The sequence below is a fragment of the Vicugna pacos genome, chromosome 5 (genome assembly GCF_048564905.1).
Source record: "Vicugna pacos chromosome 5, VicPac4, whole genome shotgun sequence".
NCBI lineage: Eukaryota > Metazoa > Chordata > Mammalia > Artiodactyla > Camelidae > Vicugna > Vicugna pacos.
Genome location: NC_132991.1, coordinates 79,851,810 through 79,868,875, shown reverse-complemented (window position 1 = coordinate 79,868,875; position 17,066 = coordinate 79,851,810). Strand labels below are relative to the sequence as shown.

Here is a 17,066-nt window from a genome sequence, read left to right as displayed (position 1 = left end):
GGCAGCGGGGACACATCACCTTTGAGCTTGTTGCCATGGTACTTCTGTTCCCATTGAGTGGTGAGAATGTTGAAATATCGTGGCTGCTCAAAAAAGCGGAGATAGCGAGAAGAGATTCGAGAAGGAAAAATTCGTTCAAATTGTCCACGGCGAGAAAACTCATCCTCCATCTCGACCAGAACCCGAACGTCATCTGGTGTTAGGACATCCAGCACAGATGCATAGAAGTCCTATGGCCCAAGGAACAGGGAGGAAAACGGTGGCAGAGAGTGTAAGCCAGAGGCAGAGAATCAAGAAGCTGAGGGACCAGGAGTACAGCTCTGGGGTCCTAAGGCTCCACAACTCTCAAAGGACCACCAAGGCAGCCTGATGGGCTAGCTCTGGGCCTCATCCATTCCCAAGCCTACTGAGCTTAGCTGGGAAATTAAGAGACTCTTGGTCAGGGTGAGAAGAGCCATGGGGGCACAGAGACTCAGTGATTTGTTGGATGAAGTCAAGATCAGAATCCAGCAACTCAGATTTGTCCATAGCCTTGTGTCTCCCCCTCTTCCATGTCTGGCTCCCTCATCTGCTCTGAGAAAATCAAGCCTTCCAAGGGCTCAGTGCCCCTCAGGGAAAGAAACCCAAAGGGTCTATGGCTCTGACAAGAAGGGTGAGCTGGTACAGCATTTAGGTAAGAGCAGTGGTTGCTGAACGCATAATAAAGGCCATCGACTTTCTCTTGGAGTGACATACATGCCAACAAATCCTTGCACATCGGGGGATCATAGGAAGCCCTGCCCCAGAGGGAAAAAAAGCTGCTTGCCTTCGGGTCGCCCAGGTTTGACCAGGGAATATTTCTGCTGCTACTGGGGTGAAGGCAGTCTCCTACCTGATCAGGAATTTTCTGGGTTAGGTAATAGGCTTTCTTCATCTTCTGTGCAGTGAAGTACTCGGGGGCCATTTGACATCTGTCCCTGAGGGAGCTGGGCAGGCTAAGGCAGGGGGTGGAAAGGGGGCAAAGGGCAAGGTCAGCAGCTTCACATCCTGAGGATATGTGGAGAAAGGGTCCAGCCCAGGAAGACAGCTTTCTCAAGAGAAGACAAAGAAGGATGGACAGATGATTGTTACTTGAGTAGATCTGAGTGCAATGCACTCCACTCAAGTAGTCTATCTGAGACTCAAGTACCATGGAAGAACCAAAAGAGTACAAAGCACACTCTTTAAATTGCATTTTAATGGTGAAAAAAAAAAGAGGACCATGGAATAATTGCTGTATACTTCAGTTCAGTTTAATTTAGTGAACACTTACTAAATATCCAGCTTGGCCCTACTGGCTACCTGATTCTGGACAAATTACCTAACCTCCCTGCACCTCAGTTTTGTCATCCACATTACTATAATTACTACTGAGAAAGACAAAAAGATTGCCTCCCAGGAGCTCACAGAATGGCAAGTGTCAAATGACAGCTATAGCACAGAGCCAAATATAAGTCCATAAGGTATGGTGGGGAAAGCAAGTTTTGTTACCAACAAATTAGGATTTGAAGTCCAACTCTACAACTTTGTAGCTAAATGACCTTGGATAAATTACTTAATCCCAGTGATTTTCCATTTCCTCATCTGTAAACCAAGGATACTAATACCAACTTCATGGGGCTGCTATGGGGATAAGCTATAGGTTTTTCCTTAAACATAGCAAGTACTGACTAAATATTAGCTCCCTTTCCTCAAGAGCAGTTCTGAGTGCTATGGGGGTGTAGAGGAGAGAGACCACACTGAGCTGGTTTCATGAAGATGCTGCCTTCAGGTAGTCTTGGAGGATGGGTCTTGAAGTTACAACAGGGAGGCCTGGCTGAAGTGGAATTTCAGAAGGAAGAAACCCCATGAGCAGAGGAGGGGACACTATAGGGGAACAATAAGAGGCAGCGAACGCTTCAGGGAGGAGACTGGATTAACGGATCCTTAAGAATCCTTCCAACCTTGAGATTCTATGAGTGATTCAATTTGTCAGAGCACAGGAGCTGGGAAGAGGAGTAAAGAAAGGAATGCCTGGGCCTCAAATGTCTGCTTGAGAAATTTAAAGCTGATTCCCCAGGCCCTAAGGGGACTCCTGAGTAGGGAAGTAATCAACCAAACATGCTTTAAAGAGCACTGACTTGGCAGTGGTCAGTGGGTATATTGCAGGGGCAGACTGAGCAGCAAGGGAGACCAAGCAGGAGGGAACGCCCAGACACCATCCCTTCCCAGAGTCACAATGGAGCCACTCATGCTGACAGCTGAGCCGCAGACAAGCAAGGAGGCTGACCTGGTGGTGGAGCTGCTGGAGCTGCTAGAGCTGAAAGTGACATCCTCTGCATTGGGCAGAACAAAGCCTGCCAGGTTCAGAAGGTCACGGATCATCTGGCCTTTGATGCTGATGTCCAGTGGGGAGTTGGAGTGGAGGCTTCAGGGAAAGGATGCAAAGAGTAATAAAAGCACACTATTTCCAGTCACGTGTCCAACTCAGTGCGAGCCCCATTTACATCCAAACTCATGAGCACCATCATGGGGGTCTTCTTGGCCCACAAATAGTGAATAACCTCCCTCAGGGTGGATCCTGCCCATGACCTTGGTTTGAGAGGGGAAAAGTATGCAATAGGAATCAAGTTCAAAAGAGCAACTTTTAACAGTCTCTCTCCATCCTCAGGGAACCTTGAGACAATGGCAAAGAATAAGGGAATGGGTAAACAAACAGACCATGAAGAAAAAAAAAATTCTAGTGAAGGAAAGGTCTTCCCCAAGTCAGCAAGTCTGGAGCAGAAACAGGATCATAAGAATACAAAACAGGTTCTACTGTGAGTGCTCTGAGAATACCACCTACCTTGGGGAGATGTTCACCTCTAGGACCCAGGGCTTGAGGTTCTCATCCAGCATGATGTCGAAACCAAAGAGCTCGTGGCAGCTGTAGGGCCGCCGCACATACATCTTCAGCAGGCTGGTCACGTAGGGTTCTGACCTGGTCACAGGGAGGTGAAAGTATTCAGCTCAGCTCCTCTCAGAGGCCCTACCTAGAGCTGCCCTGCCAACGGAGCAGCCCAGAGATGGACAGAAGCAACCCTGAAAAAGAAGCTCTCAAGAGATGTCTGTGACCTGGAGCCAGCTTCTGGGGATGAAGTTCAGTAGAAGGGCAGAATTTAAATCTATCCACTTCTTTCTATTCCCTGTCCTCAAAAACGGAAACACAGCATGGTCAAAAGTCTGCAGTACAGCAGTTTGGAGGCCCCGGAAAAAGAGGGTTCAGCGGCAGACTCCACACCCAGGGTGGCAGTGTGACTCACGAGATGATGGTTTTGACAACAACATCCTTTATCTTCTCCCAGATGGCATCACTATTGACTCCCTTCTGGCTCAGATAGCTCCATAAAGCTTTCAGCGCCCTGTAAGGCAGGGAGGGGAAGAAGGGAGTATCTGGGGTTATACTCTCTGAATGAGTGATGAAGAAAAGAAAGAAAGCCCTATTTATAGTAGCCAAGACATGGAAGCAACCTAAATGTCCACCAACAGATGAATAGATAAAGATGATGTGATATATACATAATGAAACAACACTCAGCCATAAAAAAGAATGAAATAATGCCATTTGCAACATGGATGGACCTAGAGATTATCATACTAAGTGAAGGAAGTCAGTCAGAGAAAGACAAACATCATATGACATCACTTATATGTGGAATCTAAAACATGATACAAATGAACTTACTTACAATACAGAAGCAGACTCACAGACACAGAAAACAAATTTATGGTTACCAAAGGGGAAAGGGGGTGGGAGAGGAATAAATTAGGAGTTTGGGATTAACAAATACAAACTACTACATATAAAATAGATAAACAACAAGGTCCTACTGTATAGCACAGGGAACTACATTCAATATCCTGAAATAAACCACAATGGAAAAGAAAAAAAGAGAGAGAGAAAAGAAAAAGAAAAAGAAAAAGAAAAAGAAAAAGGAGTAAGTAGCCCAAAGGTATTTTCCTTATAAATTTTCTTTTGATGGTTTGAATTAAGTTAGAGATGAGCTTGGATGCAAACAGACCAATTCTGAATTGCCAAGCGTTTATATAATCTTTGGGCCTTATATTAATCCTCCACTTACCACTCCCTCCACCCACCTCCCCAAACCCCAGAACTCTGTGATCCTCTAGGCCTCCACTTGACAGGGACACTGTCTGGGTACCATTTGTGGCCCTGGCAGGCCGTTTCATCTTCATTGGCCTGGTACTCAGAATTCTTTTTATTGACACTGTAGTTGGTCAGGTGCATGAACTTATTGCCGAGGCTCTTCATGGAAGGGGAATACCTGAAAGTGAGAAGAAAGGCAGAGGTAAGATGGTGAGATAGCAGATGGATAATGGCCCAAACATTTTCCCAAGTCCTGAGGAGGTAAAAGACAAGTGGACAGATCTTCAGATGCACAAGGGCCTGAGAAGCATATCTGCTGAAAGGTTTCTAGAACACCATAGCTAAGCTCATCTCCTAACTGATCTCATCTCAGTCCTGCAGGAACAGTCTTCCCATTCAGTGAAGTAGAGGACCTCCTTATTTCCCATTCCCCATGTAATACTGTGATTTACAATAAGAAATATATATATTGGTCCTTGTCTCCAGTTTCTGACACAGGAACTCCTGAAACCCTTATAATTTCCTGAGTGATAGGAGTGTCTTTTATTCTAACCAGGTGACTCTGGGTAGGCTGCTGGATGGCTCCTGGATGAGGGCCAGTCACTGGAAAAATCAAACCATGATTAGAAGCTTGGAATTTTCAGCACCCACCAATCCCCATTCTCTTAAGGGAGAAGAGCTGAGAATGGAGTTCATGATCAATAATTTTTTACATGATTTTTTGCATTCTGTAAGCTGCTCCAGCAACCCTTGGCCCCAAGGAGGGAATCATGGGCACCTCTTATTTACAGCCAACTGGTCAGAAGCAGACTGGCACCTGAAGTGGTGGAGGGAGGGGCAGCCTTGTGAAACTGATCCCTTAACCTGTGGGATCTGACACTGTCTCCAGGTAGTGTCAGAATTGAGTTAAATTGTAGGATACCCATCTGGTGTTGTGTAGAATTGCTTCACGTGGAGGAAAAAACCCACAGATTTGGTGACCAGAAGTGTCAGAAATGAAGTGCTTGATGTAAAAGCAAAGGAGACACACAGGAGAAAAGGAAGACTAGGTTCTTCCAAAGGCACTCCACATTCTTTGCTAACAAAAACTACCAAAACTGGTTATTTTCTTGTTTGGTGTCCTCCAGCTTCCCTCCCTGGAGAGAAAGCAAATACCCAAAGCTGTCAAGGTGAGGCCTCACCACTACCACATACTTGCAACTGGCAAAGCGGACGAGTCCATCTGAAAAGAGGTAAATCCGAAGAGGATCGTAGGAGGTGACGTAAACATAGATTCGCAGATCAAACTTGCTGCCGCTGATGAGGTAGGGTTTGTGGAGATACCTATACAGGGAAAGGCCAACTTCAAGGACAGGAAAGATAAGCTACAGCTCAGTGGGTAATTGAGCCATGGCAAAAGCCAGCTAACAGTCCCCTGGGGATAAAGACCTTAAAAGAGTTGGCTGAGGAAGGTCTTTGACTGGGAGGACAAAGGACAAAGAACATTGTGAGAAGGGAACTTCTAGGCTGAGAAGATGGGAGGATGGGGAGCAGGATCGGAGCTGGAGACAGGCTTACCTCTGTACTAGAAGGGGCCTTCGCTTGGGGAGCTGACTCCACTTGTGAATGACCTGGATGCCAATGCCTCGAGCGGATGCTGGCTAGAAGTCAAGTGGAAAGGAGAGAAGATTTGTACCCGGCCTGACACCCCATTGTTCCCACTCTCAGGCCCTGGCCTGAGATCCACTAGCTGTGATTCACTCACTGGTTTAACAATCCACTTTTGGCGGCTGCTGCTCTCCCAGGCTTTGCGCAGGAGCTTGGCATCCTGGGGCAGGATGAAGGACTGAGGGAAGAAACTGAACTCCTTCTTGCCAAAGCGGCTCTGCATGCGGGACAGGTTCCGCCACAGTCGGTCCTTTCGCCCAATCTGGAATGAACCTGGGAAGTGGTTTAGCTACAGAAGGGACAAAGGGTGGGAACAGGGAGAAAGAGGGCCCAGATGAGACCATAAGGAAGACAGTAAGACTATACCATTCGAACTTCCTTAGCAACAATCTAAGCTCTTGTTCCATCTTATTATCACCGTCTAAAAGTCCTTAAGTATTCAGCTACTGAGCATTCACCAAAAGATGATTAAAACACAAACAAAACAAAATTTAGAGCTCTTTAGAAGCCAATAGTTCACAACATAAAATAGTAATTAAGACAGACATAATATTCACCTTAACAGCATAGAAAAAGCTGTTAAGCCTTTTTCTATACCTATGGGACAAAGAGAGGAAAGCACCTGGGGGGACAAGGGACTATTCATTCCAAGAGGAGACCAGAGTCCTCTTTACACATATTAAGCTTGGAGGAACACAGGCAGTATGCAGTGGTTATAGGAGAAACATAATAAACTGAAAACAGACACTCCATCTCAAGACACATTAGAGAAAAAAAGTGTCTTTTAGAGGCTGTGACAGTCTAAGACACTGCAGCTGAACGACTAGACATGCATGATCTACTGGGGTCTCATCCTGCACTCTCCTCCTGTACTTCCCCCACTCCTCTGTAAGCCTTCTTGACTTCTCCGCGGTTATCCTCCTCGTCCCCTACTTCCACCAGCAACCTCCTCTTGCCCAGTCCAAAGTCCAGGGGAAGAGCGGCTCAGAAAGGGTCCCTACCTTCTGATGCTCCTGAATGGATCGGAAACTAGAAGACTTCATGTGGTGACCCCAGCAGCCCAGCCAGTCATCATTTCCTACAGAAGGTACATCAGGAAATCAGGCCTACTAGCAGCTCAGCCCCCAGGACAGAGAGAGGATCAGAGGCCCTAGGAATACCTCTGGGCCTGGGCATAGCTCCCAGCCCCAGATTTCTAAGAGTTGCCATGGAGCTGTCCTACAGGAGGCCCTGGGGTCAAGAGAAGAACAATGGCCCTCTGTCTTCCAATTTTGATGATTAGGCTCTGGCCTGGAGGGATTTCAGAACTATGTACTCCTATGAAGTTGGGAACTTCAGGACAGGGTCCCCATATAGCAGGAAGTATTTAGGGCTCTTATCCTGCCCAAAACCCATCTGTTGGGGCAGAAGACAGGCTCGCAATAAGGCAAGTGACTCACTCTTGCTGATCTTGAAGTGGGACCGTCCAATGGTCTGCTTGACAATGTTGGGGGTCACTGTACTCATCTTCCACCGGAGAAGCTTCCTCTGCTCCCAGGGGAGTTTCTCAACTAGGGGAAAGTGGAGGGGGGGGTGTTGAGAAGAGCAGGAGAGTCATGGTGAGAAGAGGAAAAAGACGGCACTGTTATTCAACCTTCCCTAGTTACGCAAGTCACTACGTATTGTTCCATATCAGTTTCAAAGGAGCACACTTTGGGGAAGAAAGGGGCTACACAGAAATGAAGAACACTCAGCGGAGAGGAGGTTGAAAGGGGAAAGATACAAGTTTAGAAGGCAAGAATGAAGCATGAGATTATGGCGCTGAGAGGGTTGGCTACAGGATGGACAAGATAAAGATCCCCACATTGGACTGGTGAACCAGGCTGGGAACCAAGCACCAATACAGCCATTCTGAAAAGCTGCTTCCACCCTATTGCCACCTCCTCCCAACTTCACCAACACCCTTCTCCTGGAGGCTCTTCTAGTCTGACACTTGGCCAGATTTACCTCTCTCATCCTGAGTGCCAAAATAGATGGTAGGGGGCACGTTGGGAAAAAGACTGTAGATGAGGGCTGGTCGGATAATTTTCTCACTGGAAAGGGGTTTGGTCAGAATGTCCATGCAGTTCCTAAGAAGAAAAAGAGATATGTGGTAGAGAAAGGGAAAGCCACAACCCTGGGGGCTATTACTATTACATATCATTTCTTTCAGGGTGCTATCTTTAAAGTTGTGATTTTACAAAGCCAAGTTCTCAATAATTATTTTGCAAATACTAATCAATAAGGTGCTAGAGCTAACCTAGACACAGCCACACCATTAAATGTCACCTAAAGACAAAGTTTTCCAATACTTCATTCTGTGACACAGCTCCAAAATTTCCTGTGACAAGCCACAGGCTGGGGAGGCCCCTGAAAAGAGTGTCTCTGAGAGCAGGTAATGAGTTTAAGTGGATATTAGTAGAGGAATCTGCTATACGAAGACAAACAGAAATAAATGAGGAGAGGGGGGAAAAAAAGATATGGATAACTAAAAGGAGGAAAAGCAGGAAAGAGAGAAAAGACCTAAGAAGAGGTATAGAGAGTTTTTAAAAGAAAAAGAGGGAAAAGCAACAGAAAGAAAAGGAACAGTGATACTTTTAACTCATTTTATATTTATCTGACAATATATGGATGACTAATGCTCTTCTCTCTTTTGGAAATGACTCATGACATCAGATTTTTATGTAACAGTGCGGTAACGCAGCCTGGGAATCTGGGGCAGTGGGCCATGGGGTCCCTACTGTTATCCTAACAATGTCTCGGTCAAGTCTATCTCAAGGAATCTCAAAATAGTGTAAACTTCAACTATCTATGGGCTACAATCTGACAGACCCAGACCATTTCTTTAAATAGCACTGAGAACAGAGAGAACAGTTATTACTCTCTATAATGAGCTGATATAATCCAAAAATATTACTATTTAAGATTAATTTTTAACTTACAAAGAGCCACTCTCAGTTGTTATTTTGCAGCGAAACAAAAATAGGCACTGTATGTAAAACACTTCAGTGTTTTAAACCTTAGAGATTTTTAATGAATTTTATTGGGTCAAGTTAAATATTAATTCATAATTAAATAATTCCAACTAATTAAATTCTATTCCTCATTTCCAAAATATTTTACTTCAAAGGCTTTTCATTCACTGAGTAATTAAGATTGTTGAAAATCAAGGAGAATGAGTTAAGATTTAAAACAAAGATAGGAATGTAAAATGGTACAATCACTCTGGAAAACAGTTTTGGTGGGTTCTTAAAAAACTAAACATGCAATTACCATACAACCCAGCAATTGCACTCCCAGGCATTTATCTCAGAGAGATGAAGATTTACATTCACACAAAAACATGTACACAATGGTTTAGAGCAGGTTTATTTGTAACGGCCAAAAACTGGTAACGACCAAAATATCCTTCAGCAGGTGACTGATTACACAAATTGTGGTTCATCTACACCATGGACCACTACTCAGCAATATAAAGGAGTGAACAATGGATACACAAAACAACCTGGATCAATCTACAGAGAATGCGCTGTGTTAAAAAAAAAAAAAAAGCCAATCCCAAAAGGTTACATATGGTTATCATTCCATTTGTGTAACATTCTTGGAACAACAAAATTATTGGTTGCCAGGAGTTAAGAAAGGGTAGGGAGTAGGAGGGAATTAGGTGTGGCTATCAGGGTAACAGGAGAGATTCTTGCAGTGATGGAAATATTTGTATCTTCACTAAGGTTAATGTCTTGGTTGTACTATATTGTACTACAGTTTTGCAAGATATTACCACAGGGGGAAACTGAGTAAAGAATTCAGAGGATCTCTGTATTATTTCTTAGAACAGCATGTGAATCTACGATTGTCTAAAAATCAAAAGTTTAACTGAAAAAGAAAAGAAAAGAAAATTTGTTAGCTGCCTCTCAAGAGTACTGAACTTAACCTCAAGAGGCCTGGTCTAGCAGTGCTGGAAACATTGACCTTGCATATAGTTACTTAACTTCTTTGAGCCTCAATTTTCATATCTGAAAAAAAGAGGCTGGACTTGACGATCGTCATCTCTAAATTTACGCAATTCTTAGAAAAAGAATATGGAACAGGAAACCTAATAAACAACTGCTCGGTAGAGAAATAAATACAGGTAGTGTTTTCAATAATCCTGTGATTACCAAATGTTCTATAATAAATATATAAATCTTTCATAATTGGGAAAAAGTAAGATTTTTAGCAATCCAAAAGTATTTCTCATCTTAGCCAAAATGCAAAGTGGTTTAGCATTCATCAACCTCCATTTGCTTGAAAACTCATGTTTTAAGCTTTGTGTAGATTGTACATTTTGTAGAAGTTAAATTAATTAATGAGAAAATTATTAACAAACACCTTTTGTGAATTTTATCTTATAAATCAGAAAGGTTAAATAAAGGGCTGTGCAGCTATCTTGAATTAGGCCTGAAGACAAACCCAGATCACCCTTAAGTGTGGAAAAGGGACCCCAAGTCAATTACATGTTAAATATATTTCTCTTATGGAGAATGGAGGCCCTTAGTCAATATCCAACATATGCAACCAGAAGCAGCTTTTCTTTTCTGAAAAGAAAGATGGGTTAGGCTTAAAGTAACAGAATTTATGCAACAGACTGAGGGTACCTATGACAGGATTTCTATCCACCTTCACAGAAAGTCCCAATTCTGTCTCTCCATCTCCCAAACAACTCTTTCCACCTTGCTGGTTTGGGACTGGTATGGCTGCTGACACCATCATATTCACAGAGATGCAGTCTGCCTCATCCATACTAACCTTAGATAAAGCTAACTTTTCCTCTTAGCTTCATCTAAGGCATAGCTGACACAAAGAAAAGCCACCAGAGTCTGGCTGCTCCACATGTTAGGCAAGCCTTGACATACATGGCCAGATTTTAATTAAATTAGAATAGGAATTTTGTTTTACATTTCAGTAGAAGTTATTTTTAAAGAGAAAAAGACTTTATGTATAGTACTTTGTGAGAATTCTTTTTAATACTGAATAACAATTGATGACAGAGCTTCATATAGAGACAAAGTTGGAAGTGATGAGGGGAACAAGGAAGATTATATTGAAGAATGCTTCTACTAGAAAGGTAGTCTATATGATCCTTAAGCAAGTTCTAAAAATCTTTAGCACAATGACATGTCCTCATTTACAGGAATTTCCTCATAGTTCTGCATTCCTTCCTCTCCCCAGGCTCCTCAGTTATGCAGCATTCCACAATTATCTGCTTTACAGAAGAAGGGCTTACGTTAAGAGAGTGACATTTTGGTTTCCTAGTTAGAGTTCCTAGTTAGATTCCACTCACATCTCATCAAGGGCAGTAAATAAAATAATCTAGATTAAAGCTAGAGAATTTTTTATTCAATTTCTTATTAGTAAGGTCAATTTCAGAATATAAAACTGAGAGCAAAAGAGCATTGCAGAAAGCTCCAGTTAGTGATATAGCTATCTCAGAACTGTTTCTGGCAGTGGCATACATCTATAGTGAAGGTGGCATCTACACCCATGTGGGCAGCCTAACTAAGAATCTACCTCAAACATTATGTCTCTTCCTTAATTAGTTATTAATTTTCCAAACACTTCTTTAGATTACTTGAATTTTACTTGAACAATTTCTTGGAGACTAAAGACCAAATTGCAGCCTAAGGAACATAGTACTATTTTTAAGCCCAACTGATGCAATATGCTTCTGGTCCCTTCCATTGCTCCCTGTTTGAAAACTAAAGTCCTAAATGTAAAAATCTGGTAAAAAGAAAAAATGAGTTAGGGTTAATAGGGCCATTGATTAATGACTTAGGTGATTAATCTCTTTATATAATCTTAAAGAGACAGAAAATAGGCATCTAAGAACAATCCACATAGCCAACCAACACTCACCGAGAGATCACTGCTACTGACTCGCTGCGGGAGACAGCACTGAATGAGGAGCACTCTGAGTCTGCTGGGGAAGAGCAGAGAAGTTCCCGCTGGGAGAGGCTGCCACGCAAACTCACCAAGCCCAAGCAGCTCCTCCCCAGACACCTTGGCTCAGTCTTCTTGCAGAACCACAAATAGCCACTGCTGCCTCGCACGGCCTTCCCTGAGCGCGACAGCAGCAAGGAGAAGGCAAGACTGGTGGATGGAGAACTAGAGAACAAAGTCCCCCAAAAGCCACTACTGCCCAGAGACCCCCAAGCTGAATGATAAATGTAGGTGACAGAGTGAGTCAAGGATCTGGTACACAATTGTTAGCCCCCTTCCCCAGCAGTGGTGACCAATTCTGGGTTGGAGGTGAGAGGGTCCCCTACTCACCCTCCTCCTCTTCATTCTCATCATGGCTACAGCAGTCTTCCAACCCATCTATTAGCTCTTCTTCCAGATCTTCAGCTTCAACCTGGTCTAGCTGGAGGTCAGTAGCTGAACTATAAGAAAGAATCATGTCCCCAGCCCAGCCAACTCCATAAGAGAGGTCACAGTTAGATTCTCCTTCCTTCATCATCTCCCACTGTTTGTCTCTTCCCCAGTCACCAATCTGCTGTCTTGTGCCCAGGCCTTACAATTCATTTCTCTTGCCCTCAGAATTTAGGTCTAGTCATGGTTCCTCAACCCTACAGCCCCTATTCTGCAGAGAGGCACTATGCTTTCCATCTTTTTTGAAGTTCCTCATAGCATAGAAATACAAAATTGTGCATACAGATCACCATCAATAAATGTGTGAAAATAGACTTCAAAGGCCCAAGACCTCTCTCTGGGAACACAGAACAAGGCCCTAGTGGCCAAGGTTCCAGAGAAGTAACGAGGTGCAAGACAAGAGACCAAGGATGTATATGCCTTAACTCTGAAATGACTGTCAAACCACAAATGACTGAGAATCTGATTCGGTTTGGAATTAAGCAGAGAAACCACAGTCCCCAACACATGATATTTGGTATTCTTATATTTCCCTGGTTATAACCTGAAACAGGAGTTAGAAAACACTTCCTCTAAAGAACCAGATAATAAATATTTTCAGTTTTGAGGGCCATTCAGTCTATTGCAACTACTCAATCCTATCATTATAACAAGAAAGCAGCCATAGATAGTAGTAAATGAATGAGTATGGCTGCATTTCAATAAAACCTTATCTACACAAGCAGGCAGAGGGTGGCATTTGGCCTGCAATGTGTAGTTTGCCAACCTCTGCCCTAAAGTGAAAACCAAAATTCCAGGGCAGTTAAAAAAACAAAACCAACCTTCAGAGACATAGGGTCAGTGTCACAAAATGTATATACATTCTACAGCTTTAAATGAACCAAAAACTTTCTCCAACTTACCCAATATCCTTAGCAGGTGAGTCCAGCTCCCTGGCTTCCTTAGGCCCCTCCCTCCCAAGTTTGCCCAGATGGATGGAAGAGAGACGGGTGGCCACCTCGGCTATACCAAGGGACTGAGGAGGAGAAGGCAGAACTGGGGTTTTATCTTCTCTAAGAGGTGGGGAGTCGACAGCAGATCCACAGGCAGGGCTGCAGCTGAGCCCATTGGTGTGTGAGGCAAGGAGGTGAATGCTGATGCGTTTGGTACAGAAGACTGTACTGTCCAACTCCAAGGTGTCCGAGGCTCCAGGGAGGACCCCACTGTCTGCCCCAGCGCCCTCCCCGAGGAGCTGCTGGCCTACCACAGGAGGCTTCCATCGTCTGTTCCTGTTGAGGAGACCCCACTGCAGATGGGGGCTCATGAAATAAGACTGTTCAAAATGATAGCTTTGCCTCGGCTTCTTCTCAAAGCCTCTTGCAGTCAACTTCCTCACAGCCTCAGTGAACTGAACCTCCTTAGTCAGAGCCTGGGAAACAGAATCACCATCCAGGCCATGTGGCTCTGCCCTCGTGGCTGTGTTACTCTGGCTGCAGTGGGGAGAGGCAACGCTGGTGGTCGAAGTGTCTAAAGAGCTAGGGGTAGACAGGGTGCTCTGGGAAGGGGCCTCATCCAGGACAGCACCATGGCTCCTGGGTACCTTGTGCTCGACTGGCTGGAGGACACAGTCTCCAGTACCCCCCGGATGATGCCAGGAGACAAGCTGGATCTTGGTTGAGGATACTGGTTTCAGGCCCTCTGTGGCCTGGGATAAAGGCACTTTAGTGCTATTTGGCCGCATGAAGGAGTTGTTATTTAGCATGGGCTTGTAGGAAGAGGAAGAAGAGAAGAGAGGAGATGGGATCTTCCCTGAGATGGCAGAGGCCAGGCTCTTCCCCGAAGGATTTTCCCCAGCTGCTCCCAGTGAGAGGTATGGATCTGTGGATGAGGATGCCATGGGGGAGACCTTGGAAGAAGTGACCTTACTGGCAGTAAGTCTGACAGGGAGGCTCTTTTGAGGGAGAGAAAAAGGTCTTTTTTGTGACAGGCTTGAACGCAAGCACAAAGACTCCAGCTGCTGGTATGGTTGGTGCCCGTAGTTGGAGCGGCGATACAGCAGGGTATTGCTGAACAGGCCCGGGAGAGAGTGCAGGTGACAGGAGTTGCTGTGGCCTGCAATGACAGCTGTGGTCCCAGAGCTACATAAAGTGCTGGGGCAAAAGAAATATGCTGGCTGTGGTGGCACACCCAAGAGCCCCGGGCCCAGCCCTGCGGAAAGTGTCCCCACGTGCTTCTTCTCCAGCTTCCAGATTGGCTTCACCTGCTGATGAGCCTGAGCCCAAACTTTGCTCTCAGAGGGTTTCTCAGGTGGTGGGGGAGGCACTGTGCCTGAGGGACCACTCTGCTTAAAGCTGTTTCCCTGGTGGAGGCCAACACTGTAGTGCTCTGTTCCCGCTGAGGCCATGAGGGGTCCACATCACGGCCACATAGCCTCATGGCCCGGCTCAGGTAAGGTGCCATGCACCTCCAGTAGTAGCAGCTGCATCCTTGAAGTCCGTCGGCCTGAAGGGGAGAGAAACAATTGGGGACGTCTCAGTCCCAGGAAGACAGACACAAGGCTACAATGATTCCCCAGGCAAGCAAGAGTCCCACTTCAGCACTTCCTGGGCAACCAGTCTTGGCCATCATTTGGGGCCCTGGGAGAATAACACTAGAGTTCTAGGGTGTTTTCAGTGGTCTTCCTGCTACCCTCAAGCAATCAAAGCCAACTTCATCACGGACTGGGACACTGAGGTGCCACTATTGTGAATCTGCTCACATGTTCCCACCCTCTCACTCAGAGAGCTCTTCCCTCTTTCTCCAAAGAAAAATTTCCCTTTCTGTCTCATCCTCACGACTTTATATGAGTGGCTTCCTTCTCTCACCTGACACCAGCATGGCTAGGAATAAGGCAAGTCTGGGTGTGGCAGAGAAACCAGCCAATACCCTCCTCATCAATCAACACTTAATGGTCAAAGATTGTTTCAAAAGCATTGACTGCTCCCTGACCAACTCTCAGCAGCCCCTGGTGTGGTCTGCTTTTCACAGTTAAGTGTGACAACTTCAGATAAGAGCAGAGATTTCTCCTGCTGACCTCTGGAGTTCAATCTGGAGCTTATGCAGTAATTTTACCTCTTTAAGAGCCTTGCTATATAGGCTTAAATTCCAACCAATGTGTTGGTGGGAAAGAGAACAAAATGGAACCAAACTCTAACATTATTTTTACTTAAACTGACTGTATTTCCGGCAGCCACGATGAGACAGGAGAGTTCAGGGAGTAGAATATAGAGGTGAGAAGGAGAGGAGAGAAACTTTCTTTATTCCAAATCCCAGGCTGATCTCAGGGAGGGAGAACCCGTCTCTCACATTTCCTCATTCAATCTTTCCTCTAACGCAAAACCTCTGAACCAGCCTGTAGTTCTGGGTCCCAGATAGTTTATCATGGTCACTTACTTTTTAAATAAAATTCACAAAATATTCTGCAGTTATCACAATGGTAGGGAAAGGTGGGCCTACTTTCATGACAGTATCCAAGGGGGGAAAAAACAAGACCCATCTATAAGAAGTCATTTATCTGGGATAATTCTGAATGGAATCCTAGCATCCTTATCAGGTGTTTTTAGAATGGCTAGAGAGAAGGAATTAGCAGATTTTTTTTTTTTGCTCAAGTTATATTTAAGACACAAACTTCAATGGGGAGAGGACTTTGTATTTTGATAGGTGAACAACAACCAAAGAAGATCCTCATTCCCGTCTACAGCTACAGGAACTGCTGGTGTCATCCACCACCAAAAAGCCTGCAGAAGGCACTGCCCCCTTTTCCTGCAAAGGCTGACCTACACTGTGCAGGGGACAGTTACACTTTGTGCACTTATGGAATAGAAACATACACAAAAGGAAGAGTCAAATCCTGCCAGTGATCTTAAAAGATCACACACGAGTGTGTGTCATGTACACTCAACAGATTCACAGTTTCAATTCACGTTTCAGGAATCCACATATTTCCCCACCGATGCAACACAACAGATACACCAGAAACTTTGTGCAGAGTAGCTTGAAGAATATGAAGTAAACAGTATCACTCATAACAGCATCACATACAAATGCTCTAACCTGTATCACTGTTTTTGGTTCAGAAGTAGTATCTGGTTTAACAAGGAAATGATGATTGCTAAAGTAACCTTCTTCTTCCTCCTTACAGAGATTCCTGATGAAATCAAAACTCCATGTGATAGGGAAGCAGAGACCTAGCTAGAATATTCAGGCAGCCTGGGTCCCAGGCCCCCGACTGTTGCCACAGGTCTCATCTTTTCCCGCATGTTGTCCTCAACGGCATTGGCACTCACGTGCCAGAGAATGATCCCATCACCTTAAGGGAATGCAGTGTGATAACTTTTAAAAAGCTCTAGAAGGGAAGAGAGTATAGCTCAAGTGATAGAGCACATGCCTAGCATGCCTGAGGTCCTGGTTCAATCCCCTGTATTTTCTCTAAAAATAAACCTAATGACCTTCCCCTCCACCACCAAAATAAAATGAAATAATTAAAGTAATACAATAAATAGAATAGAATAAAATAAAATAGAATAGAATAAAATAGAATAAAATAAAATAAAATAAAATGCTATTGATCTTTCTGACTTTATCTGAGCCACTCTTCACCCTCACCAGACATGTTCCCACCTGTGTTCCCAGGTCTTTATTGTTGCCTCTGAAATACTAAGTTCCCTCACTCAGAATTCAGCTAGTATCACCATCTCAAAGAGCCTGTCTACCCTAATACTACACCATTCCTAATCATTCCGTATCACATTACCTTGGACTAGTCTGTTTCATTCCTCCACTATCTAAAAGTATAGTATATTAATATTTCCTTTTATCTGACAAAAGCAATGGA

General features: G+C 44.4%; 1 protein-coding gene across 3 annotated transcripts in view; it reads right to left on the bottom strand.

Moving 5' to 3' along the window:
* TTLL4 (tubulin tyrosine ligase like 4) overlaps positions 1-17,066 on the bottom strand; it is a 33,782-nt gene that overhangs the window by 8,600 nt on the left and 8,116 nt on the right. For 2 of the 3 annotated variants that reach the window (XM_072961663.1, XM_006207249.4), the window contains exons 2-16: positions 13,117-14,695; positions 12,116-12,225; positions 11,702-11,765; positions 7,778-7,899; positions 7,231-7,341; positions 6,793-6,869; positions 5,889-6,080; positions 5,702-5,784; positions 5,339-5,467; positions 4,200-4,322; positions 3,300-3,398; positions 2,843-2,977; positions 2,288-2,425; positions 872-974; positions 20-230 (exon numbers count right to left, since the gene is read on the bottom strand). In XM_072961663.1, the coding sequence (XP_072817764.1) occupies positions 20-230; positions 872-974; positions 2,288-2,425; positions 2,843-2,977; positions 3,300-3,398; positions 4,200-4,322; positions 5,339-5,467; positions 5,702-5,784; positions 5,889-6,080; positions 6,793-6,869; positions 7,231-7,341; positions 7,778-7,899; positions 11,702-11,765; positions 12,116-12,225; positions 13,117-14,597 (3,178 nt within the window). In that variant the 5' untranslated portion in view covers positions 14,598-14,695. The remainder of the gene's footprint in view (positions 1-19; positions 231-871; positions 975-2,287; positions 2,426-2,842; positions 2,978-3,299; positions 3,399-4,199; positions 4,323-5,338; positions 5,468-5,701; positions 5,785-5,888; positions 6,081-6,792; positions 6,870-7,230; positions 7,342-7,777; positions 7,900-11,701; positions 11,766-12,115; positions 12,226-13,116; positions 14,696-17,066) is intronic. The other variant, XM_072961664.1, reaches the window with a different exon arrangement.